General features: G+C 51.4%; 7 protein-coding genes across 7 annotated transcripts in view; 3 read left to right on the forward strand and 4 right to left on the reverse strand.

The window, feature by feature from the left end:
* Positions 1–1,628, reverse strand: part of STEHIDRAFT_48997 (uncharacterized protein) — a gene marked incomplete at both ends in the record, with an annotated part of 3,143 nt that extends 1,515 nt beyond the window's left edge. Inside the window, one exon of the mRNA XM_007299245.1 lies at positions 1,543–1,628. Within this exon, the coding sequence (XP_007299307.1) occupies positions 1,543–1,628 (86 nt within the window). The remainder of the gene's footprint in view (positions 1–1,542) is intronic.
* A 1,052-nt stretch (positions 1,629–2,680) lies between these two features.
* STEHIDRAFT_152791 (phosphate transporter) lies at positions 2,681–4,925 on the forward strand (the record flags this gene model as incomplete). Its single annotated transcript, XM_007299859.1, has 9 exons — positions 2,681–2,838; positions 2,904–2,956; positions 3,016–3,210; positions 3,274–3,504; positions 3,583–3,971; positions 4,037–4,285; positions 4,358–4,617; positions 4,692–4,810; positions 4,879–4,925. 9 exons carry the CDS (start codon positions 2,681–2,683, stop codon positions 4,923–4,925), a joined length of 1,701 nt encoding a protein of 566 aa, XP_007299921.1.
* A 2,721-nt stretch (positions 4,926–7,646) lies between these two features.
* On the forward strand, positions 7,647–9,017 carry STEHIDRAFT_128104 (uncharacterized protein; the record flags this gene model as incomplete). The annotated part of the gene is made up of 6 exons (XM_007299860.1): positions 7,647–7,808; positions 7,897–8,235; positions 8,360–8,501; positions 8,566–8,678; positions 8,744–8,884; positions 8,982–9,017. 6 exons carry the CDS (start codon positions 7,647–7,649, stop codon positions 9,015–9,017), a joined length of 933 nt encoding a protein of 310 aa, XP_007299922.1.
* A 1,080-nt stretch (positions 9,018–10,097) lies between these two features.
* Positions 10,098–11,142, reverse strand: STEHIDRAFT_165517 (ice-binding protein; the record flags this gene model as incomplete). The annotated part of the gene is made up of 5 exons (XM_007299861.1): positions 10,098–10,246; positions 10,337–10,438; positions 10,497–10,595; positions 10,685–10,909; positions 10,971–11,142. The coding sequence occupies 5 exons, from the start codon at positions 11,140–11,142 to the stop codon at positions 10,098–10,100; spliced, it is 747 nt and encodes a 248-aa protein (XP_007299923.1).
* A 672-nt stretch (positions 11,143–11,814) lies between these two features.
* On the forward strand, positions 11,815–12,725 carry STEHIDRAFT_107750 (uncharacterized protein; the record flags this gene model as incomplete). The annotated part of the gene is made up of 4 exons (XM_007299862.1): positions 11,815–12,049; positions 12,185–12,207; positions 12,283–12,412; positions 12,565–12,725. The coding sequence occupies 4 exons, from the start codon at positions 11,815–11,817 to the stop codon at positions 12,723–12,725; spliced, it is 549 nt and encodes a 182-aa protein (XP_007299924.1).
* Positions 12,726–13,823: 1,098 nt separating this feature from the next.
* Positions 13,824–15,314, reverse strand: STEHIDRAFT_152794 (uncharacterized protein; the record flags this gene model as incomplete). The annotated part of the gene is made up of 2 exons (XM_007299863.1): positions 13,824–15,029; positions 15,087–15,314. The coding sequence occupies 2 exons, from the start codon at positions 15,312–15,314 to the stop codon at positions 13,824–13,826; spliced, it is 1,434 nt and encodes a 477-aa protein (XP_007299925.1).
* A 1,057-nt stretch (positions 15,315–16,371) lies between these two features.
* On the reverse strand, positions 16,372–18,577 carry STEHIDRAFT_136947 (S-adenosyl-L-methionine-dependent methyltransferase; the record flags this gene model as incomplete). Its single annotated transcript, XM_007299864.1, has 12 exons — positions 16,372–16,447; positions 16,505–16,626; positions 16,697–16,732; positions 16,774–16,946; positions 17,039–17,135; positions 17,181–17,297; positions 17,359–17,507; positions 17,565–17,625; positions 17,688–17,702; positions 17,774–18,012; positions 18,107–18,290; positions 18,347–18,577. The coding sequence occupies 12 exons, from the start codon at positions 18,575–18,577 to the stop codon at positions 16,372–16,374; spliced, it is 1,500 nt and encodes a 499-aa protein (XP_007299926.1).
* Positions 18,578–19,009: the final 432 nt, after the last annotated feature.

Here is a 19,009-nt window from a genome sequence, read left to right on the forward strand (position 1 = left end):
AACGTACCCGACGTTCATATGGAGAGTACTGCACGTCGGCTTCAAGTGCGGGACCTACTGGTCAAACATCACAAACTACGAGCACCGGGGGAAATGCCCGTGCTGTAACGACACTGACGAAACAATTAAGCACATACTTACCGAATGTTCAGCGAGGGGACGAATCCTGATCTGGAGCCTGGCCAGGAGGCTCTGGGAAGGTAAAGGCATGCAGTGGCCGAACGACTTTGGCTACGGAACGATTCTGGGATGTGGAGTGAGTGGATTCAAAACGGAAGGCGGAAAGAGATTGTCTGGTGCGAACCGCCTGTGGCGCATCCTGATCTCGGAGTCAGCTCACCTCATATGGAAGCTGCGCTGTGTACGCCGCATACAACACGAAGACGACCCAAATAAATACCCATCTCACAACGAGATACACAATAAGTGGGTTTTCACTATAAACCAAAGGCTCTCCTTGGACCGAAGCGCGTGCAACAAGCGGAAATTCGGTCCAAAAGCTACAAGACCAGATCTCGTGCTCAAAACATGGAACGGGACTCTCTTCAACGAAAAAAACCTGCCAGAGAACTGGCTCTGGCAGGCTGGGGTTTTAGTAGGTATACCACCAAGGAGGCCTCGTTTACCGAGACCGGACGGGTGATAGCCCTACACTGTTCGACATCTAGTCGTTCGTGCGTAATGCATTTCCCCAGGGTTTTTGCCATTTTGGACTGCGGGGTGAGATTCCCCGCCCACCGACGATGAGGCGGAAGAGGGTTGCCTTTGGCGATTGCTCGACACTGAGTTCAACCAAAAAAAAATCATGATGGAGACGAGTCAACGGTCGTGCTTCATTACATGCCAGCATGCATCCTTGTCGAACTAGACCGCACACACGCCACACAGCTAGAAGGTTTGCCACACAATGTCATAGAAGCAAAGACCGAAGATGAGAGTCCAAACACAGCGAGGGGCCACAGTAGATTGCACCGTCAAGCAACATCAATTCCGAGTCCCCATGACAGCTGCGTACGGCTTCACAGATTTCCGGGCACAAGGACTCCCCGCTGCACTGAGTGACATTGCCTCGCCTCCGAGAAGAGAGTTGAACCTGTTCGATTTTAATGGATATTATCGCGAAGTTCAGGGAGATCGACTGTTCGACTGCTTCGGGCTTTCGAAAACAAACTCTTGTTGAAGGGACACTGCGCAGAGTAGATGGCGGAGGATGGCAGGCTGGGCACGTTGTATTGCCCAGAAATTGTGGAAGTGCGTTGCCCAGGTCTAGCTGGAGTTTGGCGACATTGCAATAGCAGTAAGTACCGGAATACCAACGTCGTTGAGGTTCGAAGCGAGAACGCCCAACGGTGCACGACGAGATTGGTTTATTCTCAGTGGACGGCATACGCCGGGAGTACCGGGGAACGCCGGTTGATGCTGCGTTGTTCTTCCCACGATTTGTGGGTGTCCAGAGACCTTGCAAGCAAGGTGATGACGATTATGAGTGCGCCTCCAGACACATAACGCACGAGAATGCGGGGTAAATTCAACGAGACGTACCTCGGATCCGGATACTCCCTCCCGAGCCTGTGTAACTCTTTATACAGCGCTAGCGCACGCAGCCTGTTGCTCGTGCTGGCCGACATGAACGCACGGCGAAGACGACGCACGGGTGTCGTCCTCTGCCAATGGCGACGAGCGCGTAAGTAGGATGGCTGTCGGAGTCGACTCCGGAACTGCCCCTGGGCGGAGGGCGGTGCTCCCACGACCCACGTGTTATCGCCGCGCCTGGCGGATGCGGATTTGGAAATCCGTTTTGTTGTCTTTCGTCTTTTCTTCTTTGCTCAAAAGCTGTTTTTTTAGCCTTTCTCGCAGCTCCTAGCGCACCTAGTCTATCTTGTTTGCATCCGTATGCAAACACGCACTAAAATATACCAAGTCCAGGTCAGCTTGGCGTAAACACCAAAAAAAAGTTGCTACCTCCTCTCTGCCACGACGAAAAAAAGGCTGCCAAGATCGGATGGAGGATTCTCACAAACGACTCACAACTGGGGAAACTTCGCACAGGTCGTCAGAACGCCGAGCTGCTGCTTTGCTCTAGTCCAGGCACAGAAGCTTGTAAGTATTTGCTGTGCCTTCTTTCGGCAGCAGAGATTCATTTGGACGATTGAGTGGGTTTTCTGAATCGCCAGATGAGGTATGTATTTGCGCTCAGCCTGGTTGTGACGCTATTGAATGGCCCGGCTATCATTGAAGACTCTTACGGCGCAGAACATCGTCGTTACTTTAACGAGCGTAAAAGGAGGCACTGGTGTAGTACAGATATAATTCGTCGGTCTATTTTCTTTAAAGACGACCGGGGCTGTCGTAGCGGTAAGTGGCGGTGGGCTGGACGGGGAGACGAGGCTCGCCTCAGTTCATGTCAGACTGGCGAACGGATCAGAGGGATAGCGCACACGGTTGATGGAGATATCAACGAGCGACGAACGTTCACCTCCTAAGTAGGAACAACGCCTCCTGATTGGCTGACACACCACCAACGTGCGAGGAACGGGGCACTCGCCACACTCGACGGCATTCCCCTCCGGCGGTCTCTCATGATAGCTTATAAGCTAGCGCCTCTGTCTCAGGATATGGCACGCCCATCGTCCCCTCCTCCGGTATCCCTGCCAGCGACCCCCACATCCCCCAGATCGTAATGGCCACCGTCGAGAACATCCATGGAGAGAAGCGCCCTTCGTCCGAGGGCTCCCTTCCTAAACTTGGCCGCACTCAGAATGGCAAGGAGCCTGCTGGATACTCGCTCGACGAGCGTAGGAGAGCAGCTCTCGCAGAGATTGATAACGCCAAGTTTTCGTACGTCTTTCTCCGTTTTAATTTGTTCGAGCCCGTTGTATTCATGCCGTTTTTCTGCTCATTAGTTGGTTCCATGCCAAAGTCTGTTTGGTCGCCGGTGTCGGTTTCTTCACTGATGGTATGCATCGTTTACTCTGCCCCTATCATCAGCTATTTACCCCGGCTTTTGCCGCACAGCCTACGACATCTTCGCCATTTCCATCGCCTCTACCATGCTTGGTATGGTCTACGGTACACAGGCCTCCGCTGGCGCCATCAAGTCCCTGAACACCAACCAAGACCTTGGTGTCAAGGTTGCGACCCCCATCGGCAACATTTTCGGTCAGCTCATCTTTGGTTGGCTCGCAGATGTCGTTGGTCGTAAGCGCATGTGTAAGTACAATCTCCCAGTTCCTGTTATCGTATTCAATTACTGACGCCGTACCTCGCGTACAGACGGTATCGAGCTCATGATCATCATCCTCGCCACTTTCGCTCAGGCCCTCTGCGGCTCAGGCCCTGCCGTTGGAATCATCGGTGTTCTCATCGTCTGGCGTTTCATTCTCGGTATCGGTATCGGTGGTGACTACCCTCTATCCGCTGTCATCTCCTCCGAGTTTGCCTCTACTCGCATTCGTGGCCGCATGATCACCGCCACTTTTGCAGCCCAGGGCTGGGGTAACTTCAGTGAGTCAAAAGCCGTTTACTCCCCAATATTCCGCTTTTGATAACATATAATTAACCGCCCACGTATTACTCGTGTAGCCGCTGCTATTGTCGGTATCATCATCGTCTCCGCCTACAAGGGCTCCATCACCAATGACCAAGCCACCTACCCCTCCCTGCCCTCCGTCGATTTCTGTTGGCGTCTCCTCATTGGTCTCGGTTGCGTTCCCGGTGTCATCGCTCTCTACTTCCGTCTCACCATCCCCGAGACTCCCCGTTTCACGATGGACATCGAGCGTAACGTCGCGCAGGCCACGCAGGATATCGATAACGTTCTTTCTACGGGCTCGTACTACGTTGACCCAGACGCGGTTGTTGAGCGTATCCAGGCACCGAAGGCAAGCCGCAAGGACTTCATCCGTCATTTCAGCCAGTGGAAGAACGGCAAGGTTTTACTCGGGACATGTTACTCTTGGTTCGCTCTCGATGTAAGTCACAGTCGCCCATATTCTTCATCTCGTTGTTCGTGCTAACTTATCACAAATTGCTACAGATCGCTTTCTACGGTCTCGGTCTCAATTCCTCGACGATCCTTACCACCATCGGCTTCGGTAGCTCCACAACGAAGACCGCACTCGGCGCTTACACCACTCTGCATAACGTCTGCGTGGGAAACATCATCTTGGCCATCGCTGGCTTGATCCCTGGATACTACGCAACTTTCCTCCTTGTCGACTCATGGGGACGTAAGCCAATCCAGCTTATGGGCTTCGTTCTCCTCACAATCATCTTCGTCTGCATGGTGAGCATTTTGTTCCATTTGCCGCCCTTCATATATTTGTGTGCCTCGTCGCTAACGTGTTTTGGTAATTAGGGCTTCGGATACGACGCGATGCAGGCAACATCGAAGGGCAAAGCCGCTTTCGTCTTCCTCTACTGCCTCGCCAACTTCTTCCAAAACTTCGGTCCGAACACGACGACGTTCATCATCCCCGGAGAGGTCTTCCCCACTCGCTACCGTTCAACGGCACACGGCATGTCTGCTGCGAGCGGCAAGCTTGGAGCCGTGATCGCCCAGGTCGGCTTTGCGCGATTAATCAACATCGGAGGGAAGAATGCGTTCTTGAAACATATGTGCGTTGATACTTTCTTACTTCTAGTTTAGCTTTGTAGGAGTTTAATGCTGATTGATGTTTTATTGTATATAGTCTTGAGATCTTTGCGCTGTTCATGCTTACGGGTATTTTCTCGACGTTGCTCCTTCCTGAGACGATGAACAAGTCACTCGAGGAGCTATCGAACGAGGACCAGGAGGGATTCATCGAGGGTACGTCGTGTTTTTCTTCCATTCCATCGAGCTTGGCGCTCATGATCTATGTTTCTTTCACTCTTTAGGTCCTGCTGGCAATCAGTCCGAATTGAACGACAGACCCGTCGTTTAAGGCCTCGTTCGATTTCCACTCGCTGTTGCCGTTTAGATTTTTGGGTGGTCGGCAGTCTTGTTACCGAGTAGTTCGATAATTGTACGGAGTTCGTCCAGGATACCTATATATTCTTCATGCCACTTCCTTTTGCTTCCTTGTTGTAGTTGTTAGTGCTAGTCGGATCGACACGAGTATGCCACGTCGTTACCGTCCACGGACGGTGCTCTGATTTTTCTTTTCTTTGTGTCTTTCTATCCTCCATCTCTCCTCTGTTTACCCACTCTCTCATCTCACATCTCACACCCATCATTTCTACCCTCGATCAGCCCAGTGAACCCTCCTGCCATTCTTTATGCGTATCGCTACGTGCATACCTGCCCTACCACCGATCCTGATCCGAAAATAATCACTTGGCTTGCTACGATGCATCCATTGAGCTCTCTTTTTTGCTGGAACTGAAGTCGTCGTTTCAACTGTTCGCTGGTGAGAACTTCTGGATGAGTATGTGTCTGTGAGCAGATTCGGAAGAAGCGAGAAGTCGGAAGGCGAAAGCGCTACACCTGTGGCGCAAGTTCATTCATCTGGGCGGAGTTTGCCGGGCGTGGGACACGGAGGCGTTCCCAGGGTTCAAGTTCAAGTTCCGACGAACGGTCACTTCCAACGAACTCTCGAACGCGAGCCCCACGAAGACTGCTTTTTACTTGGTTCTCGTATGAGCGGACATGGTGGTTCTGCACCTCTGTATGATGTTTGTTTCCAAGTTAGCTCACGGTATCATTCAAGAATGGAAACCTCAGGCTGACCTCTCTTCGTGGCAGGATGCCAGTTCTGGTTGTCTTTCAGGTCGATGCTATGTGCATACATGCCTCGGATCGACCGCAGTGATAAATGGCATGCTACGGACCGGTGTTGTTGAATTGCTGATGCAGTGCCGACCTTGACGAAGCTGACAGCGACTCCCTGTGCCGACTTTGCACCTGCATATTGAGGTATGGTAGGTTGCGGCTCACTGAAGCCTCGAAGCTTTGATAGATCCAGACTTGCACGGTGCGTATCTGAATCATTACTTGGGCGTGCTACTTCGCCTCATGTCTCTCCTCCTGGAGGGAAGCTGTCCAGCCTGGATGTCGACGTCCAACTTGGAGCTTTCCCAGACCTGTCATCTTTCGGCAGCTTAGAATACCTTCGGCATCCCCTAGCCTGATATAGTCTGTGTGTGTGTGTGTGTGTGCTACTTTTTCGAGTCATGGTACTCAGTAAGAGAGTTCATTTGGAGCTTACCACGATGCAGGTCCACGCTTTTACTGTCCTCTCGCGGCTTCCTCGGTCCTGCAAGATGACGAGTGCCAAGGATAGAAACTATTGTGGTTGTTCCTTCCGTCGGCTTTGCGAAAGTGCTCAGCCCATGCGTGGATTTAGCTTTGTCTTTGGAAGGCCTCGTGCTTCAGGTCCTAGTTCCTTTGTTCTTTATTCGTTCTGTCGGTCGTGAAGCGCATGAATGAGGCTTGGAGGGTGAAACTTGTTCGCTATGGATATCGTATGCCTTCGACGACGTGCGATCAGAACTTCCTACTCTGGAGGTACGGCTCGAACTTGGAACCCCGGTAACTTATTTTTGGATGCTTGTGAAGGCGCAATACCTTGGGCTTTCCTTTGTCTGGGCGTGGGTTTTGGCCATCTTGTGTCGCACGGACTGTCAGTCTTGTGGTCGTACACTGTTACGGTATGTTGTCGTAGATATCGGTACGTGGAACATTTTCCGAATTGGTTTTCCGACTGAGGCTGTTTTACTCTGGAGGATTATTCGGGGACTGTGTCAATAAAGAGAGCGCATGCGTCTACTCTTATGTAGGCCCGGGCCTGAGCTGAGTTCATGATCTTGATGGAACCTTCACATCAGGATGACACAGACAGGTAGGGACGAACGTCACCCGACACTTGCGTACACACTTTCAATTTCTTTCCAGTTCTAAATGATGGTGGTGGCCACAATCGCTGCTGTCGCAAATTGCGATAGGAGGACATCAGGAGAACTAAGACTCCTGAACTGTCCTCGAAGTCTCTATAGGGTCTATGGGTACGTCTGCATTGATCAACCTGGCGAGTTGGCCCTACACGGATAGAAGTATTATAACGAATTGATTCATGAGTAGTGAAAGTGTGTGTTGTGAGATTCGGGGTTCGAGCCTCTAGCAGTGAGATGTCCGAATAGCTGAAAAATCGGAATCGACCAGTAGTTTTCGACTTCAAGTGGGTGTAGGTGCTGTGTCGATATGACACTCACCTGCATTGCACCTGCATGTTCCCTGAACTTGATGATAAGTACTTCCGCCTCTAAGACTGGCTTTGTAAATTCTCATGTCGTTTTGATTATCCGCGCGAAATTTCAGAGGTGTCATTATTATTCGCAAAACTTTATTGTACTTTGAAGTGTCACATTCCGTGCGCCACTGTGGCGCATTGACATGCGCCTGAGTGTCGGTAACACTCCCCTGATGCGAATCCTCGCACGGATCAGCAGGCTTAAACCTGCAGGGAACGACACGGTTAACGCTGGTTAACGTTCTCGTATGAGTGTCTCTGTCCCTGCCAGAGACAATGCCCATTGACCGGATGGTCTGCTCTACAAATTCCTAGTGACTCGTAGCCGGCCGCGACCCCGAAAACACCGACGGAATAATCACACCGAGATGGCGTACGCACTACGCTGGTCTCCCTCTTTCTTCACGTTTCAGGACGATGTCAACGGATCCATCCAACACAAACGATGGAGCGAGTAATGCAGAGCCCTACGTGCGCGCCGCGCATCCCAGCGAACTCGACGCATTGGTGACGCTCTGTCGGCGAAGCTTCATTGACGATCCGGTGATGAACTACGCTGGTGATGTTCCTTCCAATCAAGTACGCAGTCTATATTTATACCAGCTACCATCTCTCGTATGGTGCAAAGCCAAAATGAAGTCTCAGACTCCCTTTTTTTGTCTTATAGCCCCTTTCGAACGACGATGACACGCCCGGTCGTCGTACCCTTGAAGCCTTTTACCATATGCTCGTAGGGTGCGCGTTCCTCCAGAAAGGCCTAGTCACCGTCGTCGCCGTTCCTCAAAACCCTGCAGTGGAGACGTCGAATGTATCTACTTCAGAGAAAGAGAGCGCAGGGAAAGGAAATAAGGGGGCTGGAAAGGGGGAGCAGGGAAAGAACGAGAAGATTGCCGCCTTGACGGTTTGGCTACCTCCGCGGTGCAGAATCGGGGTCGACCATCCCGTCACCATGGCCAGGGCTGGCTTCTTCAAGGTTTTCAAGGGATGGGGCGTCAAGGGCCTGAAGGTCAGTCTATGCTCTCTTGCGACTTCCACGCCAGACGCGGCATTCTGACAACTTTCTGTCGTTCATACATCCGCGTCTGATGGCGCTGTTGATCGTCAATCACTGATGGTTAATCATTTGGTAGCGTTTGGCATTTGACTATGCTCCTGCGGCGGAGAAAGCTTTCCATGATGTGTATCACAAGAAAGGAAAATCGCCTGCCGAGACGGAGGTAGATGCGTGGTACCTTCAACTTGCTGCAACTGCTCCGGAAGAGCAAGGGAAAGGTATGACTTTTTCCGTACTCAAGTGCATTGGTCTGCGTACAATATGTAATGACGTGCATCACAGGTTACCTCTCCCGTTTGGTTCGTGATGCGTTTGCCCAACACCCAAATGAGACTTATATCCTCGAGGCTACAACTCAGAACTCGAGGGACCGTTACCAACATTTAGGGTTCCAGGTCTGTGAAACGATACCTCTTCCGACTCGATTTTTTCAGACGCTGAACATTTGCTATATCCATAGTTCGAAAGTACGATACACCTTGGCAAGGGATGCTGCAACGCGAAGGGACTAGTACCTAGGCGTAAAGGCAAGCGATCGGGAAAGGAGAAGGGCGACGATGCAGAAGTAACGACTGGATATGAGATTTATGCTATGGTTAAAGTAAGTTGTTCAACTGGCTTGGCATACGTTTTGCTCTATTCGAGACGCCACATGCTGTTGCTAACCTATTTTTCTTCTTCGTTGTTGCTTCGTCCAGTGGAAAGGCGACTCGGCACCACAAGGCTCCTCGTGAACGTCGCCCAAGCTTTTTCTTCGTTCTACAATATACCCTCCGTGTCTGATTATATTATGGTCAGGTGACCCGTCGCCGACTTCTGCTTTACTTACCGGCTGGCTTGAATTATCATGCTACTGGTGGCGTCCAACGCTTGGTGGCACACTACCCAATCAACAGCGTGATTCATCTGTCACGTCCCAGGTACAGTAATCTCGCATCTGAGAATCTGTCCGCTCCCCTTACAAGGTTCTGCGATAATATCCTCACTCTCATGTACTCCCAGTCTAGCATCGTGCAGACATAGCGTACAGCACGTCTTCGAAGCAGTTCGCACTGCAATCGCTATGTACACTACTTCGGGGAAATGCACAACGAAACCAGCATCGCCCCAGAGCACTCATCATACCCTTCTTCGAGGATATGTTCAACATGGGCTCCTCGACATCCCTGACATCGATCGCGACTTCTTCCGACGTCGTTGGCCCTCAGAGACTGATGATACAGAATCTTCTGGATAACTTCCACGCCATTTATCCGGACAAGTCTCGGGCAGGGCGTCTACTGACGACCAGACTGGGTCATGGTCACGCTAACGTGAGCGAGCAGAGCGGTGTCTCGAGTCTCCGTCATCGCCATAGGGTTAGTGTCTCTATGATACCTCCGACGAGGGAGCAGAGCCCAAATGGACCATGATTTTTTTTCCCTTCAGCTTTAGGGCAACGATCTTCCTTTAGGACAGACCTCTACTCGTCCTTGATTCTTTATACTAGTATTTATCCATCCGCTCGTCTCTTACCGACCCCTCTATCTTTCCTCTGTTCCACATTTCTTGTTTTCCTCGTATGCCCTATTAGCCTTTTCGGCTCTTTACACATTTAATCGTGCCAGTTTTATTTGAGATGAAATCTGGGTACGATATCGATGCGTAATCATCATGATTTATGTATACGGCAAATTCCCAAAAATGAAGCCAGAGAAATAGAGTAGGACCAGTGACACATGACCGTAACAAAGCCGATGTACTAATATCGGGTTAGAGAGGAAAGCGGGCATAAGTAGGAGGGATACTCTACAAGCACCACATCGACACAAAGATCAAGGCTCAATGAGAGTTGCCTTTTGGAGCGCAGCCGCGGTCTGGACCAACACCCTGCCGTTCATCGTCGCTCCCGTGACGAGTGTCGCAGAAGTAGCGCCGAGCAATACGCCTTCGAAATGCGAAGTGCTGCCGAGTGTGACGGCACCTATGCCACGGTAAAGATCAAAATATAATATTAGTTCAATATTTTTCGGACCGGAACCATAGTTTTAATGGATGGATCACTGATGCGCACCAGAGACGACCCAGACGATGTTGCTTGCACGCGCACCGCCGGCCAAAATGACTTTGACACCTGCAGCGGAGGAGAGCCCGCCGGAGATCTGGAAGATCCACGCTGAATGCCACGGACTGTTAAGAGCTATTGTACGTAGAGTAAGGAGGAAAAGACATACTATCGGACGAAGTGCCGGATATGGTCACCGTGGATGGGATAGAGACGGAGTTGGTCCACTTGTACAGACCAGGCTTGAGAGTCAATCCACCGATGCTGCCTGTGATTCAAACCGAAAATATATAAGCAAGACGAGATCAACATGTCGCATGATAGATGGGCTGGATGGATGATTGGTGATGTACGTACCACTACCGAGATTGAGGAAGTCTGGGTTAACACGTCCTGCAGCGTTGACGAAGGCAGTCTGCATGTCCGAAATTGCAGTAGTCAATTGGCTTGGCGTCGGTGAGGTGAAATCTGCGGCATAAAGCTCCCCAATGACTTGGTGCGAGGCCGCGAAGGTGCCGGCTTTAGTGAGAGAGAATCCGGTGAGGGAGCTCGATGCCGCGGGGCTCACGCCGATATTACCATCTATGCAAATCGGATACATTACCGTAAGTCAACCTCGAGGTATCAGTATGAACAAACGCACCGATGATAGACTGGGGAACGGTGGAGACTCCTGATTTGGCAAGGATAACGAATGTTCCTGCACTGCCGAGGGGAACGGCGGCGGGGCCTGCCGCTAGGACGACGGTCACGATCTTGGGGAGACCTTGGTCAGAGTGGACATGAACGGAAAGAAAGAAAGGTGTCGGGTGCATACCGCAAAGAAGACAACGAGGAACGATTGCATGGTCGAAATTGTGTGCTTGCGATTGAGGGATGGAGGATAAGGTATATTGTCTGAGGTCTGCCTTTATATATACTCACATAGAGTCAAGCAAATGCCATTTTTTTTAGGATGACGAGCATGGTGCGGAGTACAATAAATGTCAAGTGCAATGCTGTCACCATTGAAGTCGTCATGCCTCGTTTTGTTCCGATCCTTTGTTCCCTGGCTAATATTACATAGCCGCATGGAGCGTGGCCAGGAGATGATCACAGTCGGATATCACCAAACAGCGGTCAGAGAGCACCGACCGTGGCTGCAAGTTGGTCCCGTAACAGACGGAAGTGGAGTTAAGAGATCCCACCTGCCAACACGCTGAGCAATAAAATGTTTCCAGGTTTGAAGCGGTGAATTTTCATCGAGCAGGGGACTGTGCGGGTGCACAATTCTCACTGGCGTGTTGTATCTCAATAAAAAGATGTCGACGTCAGGCCTTGAGTGTGCACGGACTCACCTTCGTGACGACATTCTTCTACGATGCAGTGGCGGGCACAGAGTGTCGGTCAATAGAGGCAGCTTGACGTGATTTACGGTATCAGCAAAGAAGAAAAAGATTGAAAAGAAGCTCAGAACCAGGCCGATCTCTGGCCGCGCATTCCACCGCATGCCCACAGGGAACGACAGCAGACTCGAGACAGCACATCCTCGAGGAACGGTGGGCCCCTCTAGTTGCGAGTACATATGCAATGGAGGCCTTCATTACGATGGGCGAGGCGAGCCTTTTTTGTCAAGTGATCGTCAAGATGGTGATCTAAATGAACTTTTCAAGCGCTCCGGAAATCTTGCTTCTGAGGGTTTCATCTCCATAAGGAAGAGCTCGTCCGCTGGCCAATACTATGGTTCGCAAGATGCAAGACACGACATGAGAACCGGATGGACGAGAGGGGGGTCCTGAATCCACAGTCGCGGCAGAAGCCTGGTCAATGGTGGTGTTCGCGTCTATGTCCTCCTCCATCCGCTTTGACCAAACTCAGTGAGAGTGAGTCGGAGACAAGATGTAAGTATGGTAACAATTTCGAACACACTCAGAGTATCGTGGAGCCGTTGTTTGAGACGCTGACAGTCACCATAGGTACGGTGGAAGCGTACTGCTGGGACACCAGCTACGAGTGGTAGAAAACGTAGAACAGGCCTGTGGATATGTCACGGTGGCCTGCCGCGGAGAAAATACCATGATGGTGGCATCTCACTTGTCGCATCCTGTGAGTACTCATGAGCCAAGGTTTCGCATGCAAAGGGGGAATAAGTGACATGAACAAGTCAAGGAAGCGGACTTGAAAAGTTTTCAGATGAAGAGACTACCGTGGCAGTCATTGCAGTGTGCGGACTTCAGTATGCCGATGAAAACGTACAGGGCCGTTGCACCGTGACTGGTCAGCCATTAAGGTCGCAGGCCTAGGAGTCATGACCTACGTACTAGATGAGCCTGGTCTGTCCAACCAGCAGACCGCGATGGAATGGTTCAGTGTACTTGAAGAGGAGGGAAAACCAAAGAAAACGGAAGTTGAGTACTAAGTTGACGATTTTGAAATTAGACATGCCAGCCGCCAAAGCGACGTCGCCCGGCCGAATCAGGATTCGACACGTGCATCGAGCAGAGCAGCCAATCGTTCAACCGGCGGGCGCGACTCCCGCTCGTTGATTTCGCCGTCCACTCGTGCTATCAAACAGCTTTTCAGCTATACATGCTTCTCCTTCCGTGAGCGACTCGCTAAAATGCCCAGGAAAAGTTAAACCCGCTCCGAGTCTGCCCCCTTTGGGTTCTTCCGACATCTCAGTGGTTTCGACTCGGATATTGTAAGGACTTCGTTTCGTCCATGCCAGTATCTTTTGGTTCGATTCGGATGCACTACACCTAACAACGGTTCTCATCCCCGTTCCGAGACCTTCTGACTTTCTTGGAAACAAGGCTACGAGTCCCTGTGGGCTTACAGACCTGTGAAACAAACTCTACCTCCAAATTTGGCATCCCTTTCAGATAATACTCTCTCCCATGCTTTCATCCGTAACGAGCGACAACATCCTTTGTTCACGGGTCGAAGTACAAGGCTGAAGCCTCGATTGCGGAAATCATGAGGTGTTCAAAGGGAAATCCGAAGAGCACCAGGCGAAGTTGCTCGCGGTATAAAGGCGTTGGTATGTCAGTGGTCCCCGAAGCGTTATCCTCCCGATTTTGATGGCTCTCCATCACTCTTCCTCTCTGGACCCATGTTGGATGTACGACGTCTTTCACCGCCGCTTCAGTGAGCATTACTACTCTATTTCTACGCATAGTGGTAGTCTATCCAGCCAGACCATATGCATGGCCTGTCTCGCCACTCATGTAATGAGTTCGCCACACCCTTTGCTATCACGCTAGCCACGGGTCATTCGACCAGAAGGTCTTTTACCACAGGCATCGTCTGTAATTCGTATATGAGGCATATTTTATTCTACTTAATCGTATTCATTACACAATTCTGTTTGCTCTAGATATTACGGCTTCCACGTCATTCTCGAGAATCCCTGCGCGAAAATATAAAGAAAAATGTACACGAATCTAATGCGAGCTATCAGGTACGTCGCTGTTCATAAGAGGTCCATACGCGCCTTCACCTACGTCTGCTAAAAGTCTCAATCGCTTGGTAGGTACTGGAAGTTGTCCACCTCCTCTTCGTACTTCCAATACTTCCTAGTCGCGTCCTCCTCGGTCCAGGTGCCCGCTTTCTTCATCCGCCGAGTCAAGACACGGACCCTACAGCGCCACTCTTCCAAATCCATACCGTGCTCCCGCCGCATATGCTTATTCAGCCTGTCCCTGCGGATCTCACGTCCCTCACAGTTCTCCTCACAGCTGGTGTACGGACACGCCACCAACTTTCCGTGATAGTCGTCAGGGATGCCCCAGCGCTTTTCCCAACCTGGTTTGGCGCGTTCGGCTTTGTGGCGGTTGACGGTGCAGATATGGCGGTAGACGTCCAGATCCCGGTTGTAGATCTTGGGTTTCTTCTCGTAACAGCCGGGGATGGGGCAACGAAGTTTTTGATCAGGCGGCGTCGACGTCTGGGCAACCTGGTCGTCCGTGTGCGGAATCGGTCCAGTGGCACCACTGGGATTCAAGGGGAGGGGCTCTTCGGGCGTGGGGACCTCCCTGCCTTCGGGTCTCTCCGCTGAAATTTGGTGTTGTTGCTGGACCACGGATGCGGTCTTGCGCGTTGTATTTGAGACAGACTTCGAGGTGCCTGTCTTGGTCTTCTTTTTCGTCGGGGCGTCCTGCTGCGGGGCCTTCCTCTTTCGAGAAGAGGTTGACTTTTTCTTCGCTGCCGCCTCTGCGCGTACGGACGCAGCGAAGCGGAGCAGAGCTTCGAGAGAAGCGGCATCCTCGGAGCTAGTCTCATGCACAGCCGGCGGAGTAGAGGTCTCTGGAGGGATGTTGGATGAAGGTACACTAGACGAGCCAGGGGACGGAGTGCGATGAGCAGCAGCAGACGAAGCCGTGGTATCAGATCGCATCCCGCCTGGCGATGCCCTCTGACCCGGAGTCGCCGGCCGGGGATTCGACGGAGCGAACATGAAGCCGGGCGGTCTAAAGGGTTCCGACGAGACGGGGGGAGCTTGTGGGGCCAAGTGGGGCATCTCAGGCTCCATCGCAGCTACACGCCGTGGCAAAGGCTTTGTCTGCCTAGGGAGGGGAGCCTGAGAGGAGCACGGGTTCGCTAGGTAGGAGGGGAAGGTGAAGTTGAAGTTCCAGTCGGAATTGTTGATGTTGGTGTGGGCATTCGTTGAGTGCGGTTGCATCAGAGACGGAAGGTTGTCTTGAGGAACAAAGGGATACGCGAACTGTCAAGGTTGCGTGTCAGTGTGTGGATCATAAGGAGAGCTCCGTCTAATGCGTACCTGTGGTTGTGCATCGTAGTAGTTCGGACACGCGCCATTGAGCTGCTGGGTCGTCGTAGCTTGCGACGATGCCGGTGGGTAGACGTGCCGCATCGTTGCTTGTTGCATTGTGTGTTGGGGTATCTGAGGGACGGAGGCAGAAGGTTGAGGGCCGAAGGTTTCCAGCAGGTTCTGCAACGCCCAGTCCCAAGTTCCTTGGTCGTACTGAGTGTAGCTTGTATGATTCATATCCTCTAGGCGTGTACGGTGATCGCGAGAGGAAGGCAGAAAAGCAGGGATGAGAATGGGACTAGAGGATAGAGCGGGGGGGAAATGAAGTGCTCTCCCGTTGCGACGCCCATGGGTATTTATACCCTTAGCTCTATTTGGTTCCGTAATCGCTTTGTTCGTTGCCTTATCTGGACATTTCCCTTTTTAGTAACTTTTGGGTGCCGTGTCTGCTCGTTGCTTCCGTTTCGCCCTAATCGTGGGGTGTCGTTGCTAGGCTAAGCTCCGTGCCGGACCAGGGCCAGAGTTTTGTATAGGTTTCACCTGGGACCGACATTGAACAATAGGTGGTTTCAGGGGCCCAAGCGCGCTAGTACAGGTTCTGAGTCACGTTATTTTTTTTTTTTCGTCGTAGGACTAATTTCGAGAAAAGTCACTGATGTGCACGATGACCTTGATTTGTTAGTAAGGATGTCCGCCCAGATCCTCGCGGATACTGTGATGTAGTCCTTAGGCTCGGCTTTGTGCAGCCACATTTTTGACTGAGGCCTAATTTTTCTTGGGTCCTAGACACGGGTCCCGGCGGTTCCTTCGGCGGACCGTGGGTCCATGCCGCGACAAAGTGCGACATGTCTCAATTCGTGCATAGCAACGCCAGCACAAAGCTATCCGTCCCCCGGCCCGTCGGTCAACGCATTGTAGACGGTAACTTCATGGGCAAATTTCACCGGCAGAGGCTGGTACCGGCCGTTGACTGACGAATCTCGACTTCAAAGGGCCTTGCTTCTTTCGTATTCCCATCATATGGGTGTAAAGCTATTGCGGTTCACTACTAAACTCTGTACCATTCAGGCTGTTCATCGAGACTGTCGCCCACAGAATACGCGTTCTACAATATTGTAAAGGGTATAGCTCCGGCCTGATTTCCTATTCAAGAGGACACTCGCCGCGCTCCCCACCACCGAAACGATCGACATGGAATGTAAAAAAAGACCATTTATGTGACTGGAATGCGCAGCAGGGATGAAGATATTGTGTCTTGTGAGCTACCACGACGTCGCGACCTAGTCTTCGAGGTCTAGTCTCGGGCGAACTCGATGAGACCGGTCTCCGCAAGGTGCCACACCTTGACGAATCGGAGGCCCGCCTGCTCACTGTTCAGGGCTGTCAATACTTGTAAACACAAAAAATCGCGAGACAACAGTTCTTACCCAAGATCTTTGAACTGTTCAAGAGTTCTCTCCGACGCGTTGAAAAGAACCAGCATTTCCAAATCCAAAAATCCGCTGCGGGCTGCTCCGTAGCCGTAGTTCGGCAAGAGAGGATAGGGTGCCTGTGTGCGGAAAGGAGTGTCAGATCGTACAAGTGTCGTAGATCGCTAGCTTAACCAAATGGACACATACCCTATCAATGTTTGCCTCCAAAGTCTCCAGGAGATGCTTTAGTTGAACTGCAGACAATAGATAGTCGCGCAACTTACCGTGTGTCCTTGGGATTTTTTGAACGTGGCGCGATCCTTCGTGCCCAGTGTCCACCATCGCGATCTGCGTTTGTCGTCTCCCTTGACACCGTTCAGGGCCTTTCCGCTGACACCATTAACGGTCTTTCCGTTGACGCCGTTGGCGGCGCCATGACCGTTCGCCTTCCCCTTATCTACAACGGTCGACGAGAGAATGTATTCATCTTCCGGTAGAGAAGGACGTCAGTCCGAACGAAACCTATTCGAGAAGAGACCAAACACGTACGAAGTAACAGGCGACTACCCTCCTTCATCGCCATTCGTATATTCTTCAGGATTGCGATGCATTCATCGCGAGGCCAGTCGTGAATGACCTGCCGAATCTGTTACCCATATGCTACGCTTAGTAACATGTCTATCGTGCGCACAGTGCCATAACTACCCACATAGTAGATGTCCTGAGCCATCACAGGAGGCGATTTGAAAAAGTCTATGGGAACGAAGTTGGCGTGTGTCTGAGGGGAGGGATGCTCTTTCTCCCATAACTATCGAGGCTTGATCTCAGTAAACTCGTCCATAGCAAGCTGTGACTAATGAGACACATACCGCTTTGGTATCTTCAAGGACGTACTCTCTATCCTGCATGGTGAAGCGAAGGTGTGGGTGCGCCTTGGATATCCTGAGGGGCACAAATCCATTGCCACAACCGATATCGCAGACCGTGGTACCCTCCGGAAGATCCTTCCAGGGGAACTCTGAGGCAGGAATCATTACGCAGAGCAGGGAAAGTTGTGGATACAATCTACACTCACCACGGTCAACGATGTCTACATCGGTCATGCTGAACCAGGCCATCATGCTGCGATTGAAGAGCTGTTATTGATGACGAGGTGAGCCCTTGAAGGACTCGCTGTTTGAAAGTCGGAGAAACCCACCGCACTCATCTCAGGCTAATGAGTCCAAGAGTGATATGATTAGGGCATTGGAACCCAAAAGGTCTTAGCGTACAAGATGGACTGACATTCTTCTGCAGCCATTCAAAGGCCGTTCCGTCCGGCATTCTGTCCTTGATTCCAAGTGAGAACGGTGCTTTGCTTGGACTATACGAGTGGCTATATTCAGGAGATGTCAAGGCCTCAAAGAAATTCCCAATGGCAATCGGATCAAAGTGATTCAACCGAACAGCGAGAATAGCCCAGAGTGGCGTGTCGGAGAGAAGAGACAGAGACAGTGGGTTGTTCGTGAACGTGGCGGGTTCGACTGGTAATATGCCACACATGGGCATCGTGCGAGTTAGCGATACCCACAGGCCCATGTAGGTACTACTCGGAGGTCATGGGAGGCGAGAGCTAACCTTCGCGGAAACAGTGCTTTGCCGCTAAAAATCGCATGATTCGCAGGAGCTTTCCTTCCTCGAGCTGAGTCTCTGAGGCAATATCGGAGATATGGAGGCCTTTAGAATGATTCAGCAGGATGTCTGGTATCTTCTTGTTTATAACAATTTGAGTACAGACAGCGTCCATAGCTGCTGTGCAACGCTAGGTAGTCCCTGCATCATCAACTTCATGATGGTCGCAGCAAAGTAACCACTTACTGTATATACGCTCAAGTCAGGAGGCATGAGAGTGGATGTGAGTTGGTTACATGCGGCCTCCAAAGTGCGGAGAGTTCGTTTCAGCGAGATATTTCCTTCTGGTACCTTGAACGCCTCGATAGTGTCTAAAGTGGGAACAGAGCCAGCTGCCTCGTAGATTGAGATGGCCTCTTCCGCAGAGGTGTTGATTAATGAGAGCAGAGCGCGTAAGTCTTCCGCAGGAGAAGGCATGGTGGACAGCCGGGCGAGCAGAATCGATGGTACAAGTCAGCGCGAGGGGCAAAGTGCGATGCTCAGAAGAGATGGGGCCTTATACTACGCGCCCAGCTTTTCTCTCTCACGAGGGGGGGAATCATCGAGCCGCGGGTAAAGCGCAGTGGTAGGGACGCCCGAACTCTGTGTGTTCCAGTGGAGCGGTAGAAGTGAAACACAGATGGAGAAGTGGGTAGATGGCAGCAGTAGTTTGCGGGTGAGAAGCGTTGAAGGACCGGCAGAACCATAGCAGCTTTGGTTATAAAAAGCTACTACATGTCAATGCCGAGGAGAAAGCCAAAATGCTTCAATGAAGCTTTGAACAGTAATCGGGTCTGGGAACAGCTGATAGAGTGGCTAAACTGTAAATTCAGAATGTGCAAGGAAAGAGACGTATCCTGAGAGTAGTCG

Source organism: Stereum hirsutum (assembly GCF_000264905.1).
Source record: "Stereum hirsutum FP-91666 SS1 unplaced genomic scaffold STEHIscaffold_2, whole genome shotgun sequence".
Classification (NCBI taxonomy): Eukaryota; Fungi; Basidiomycota; class Agaricomycetes; order Russulales; family Stereaceae; genus Stereum; species Stereum hirsutum.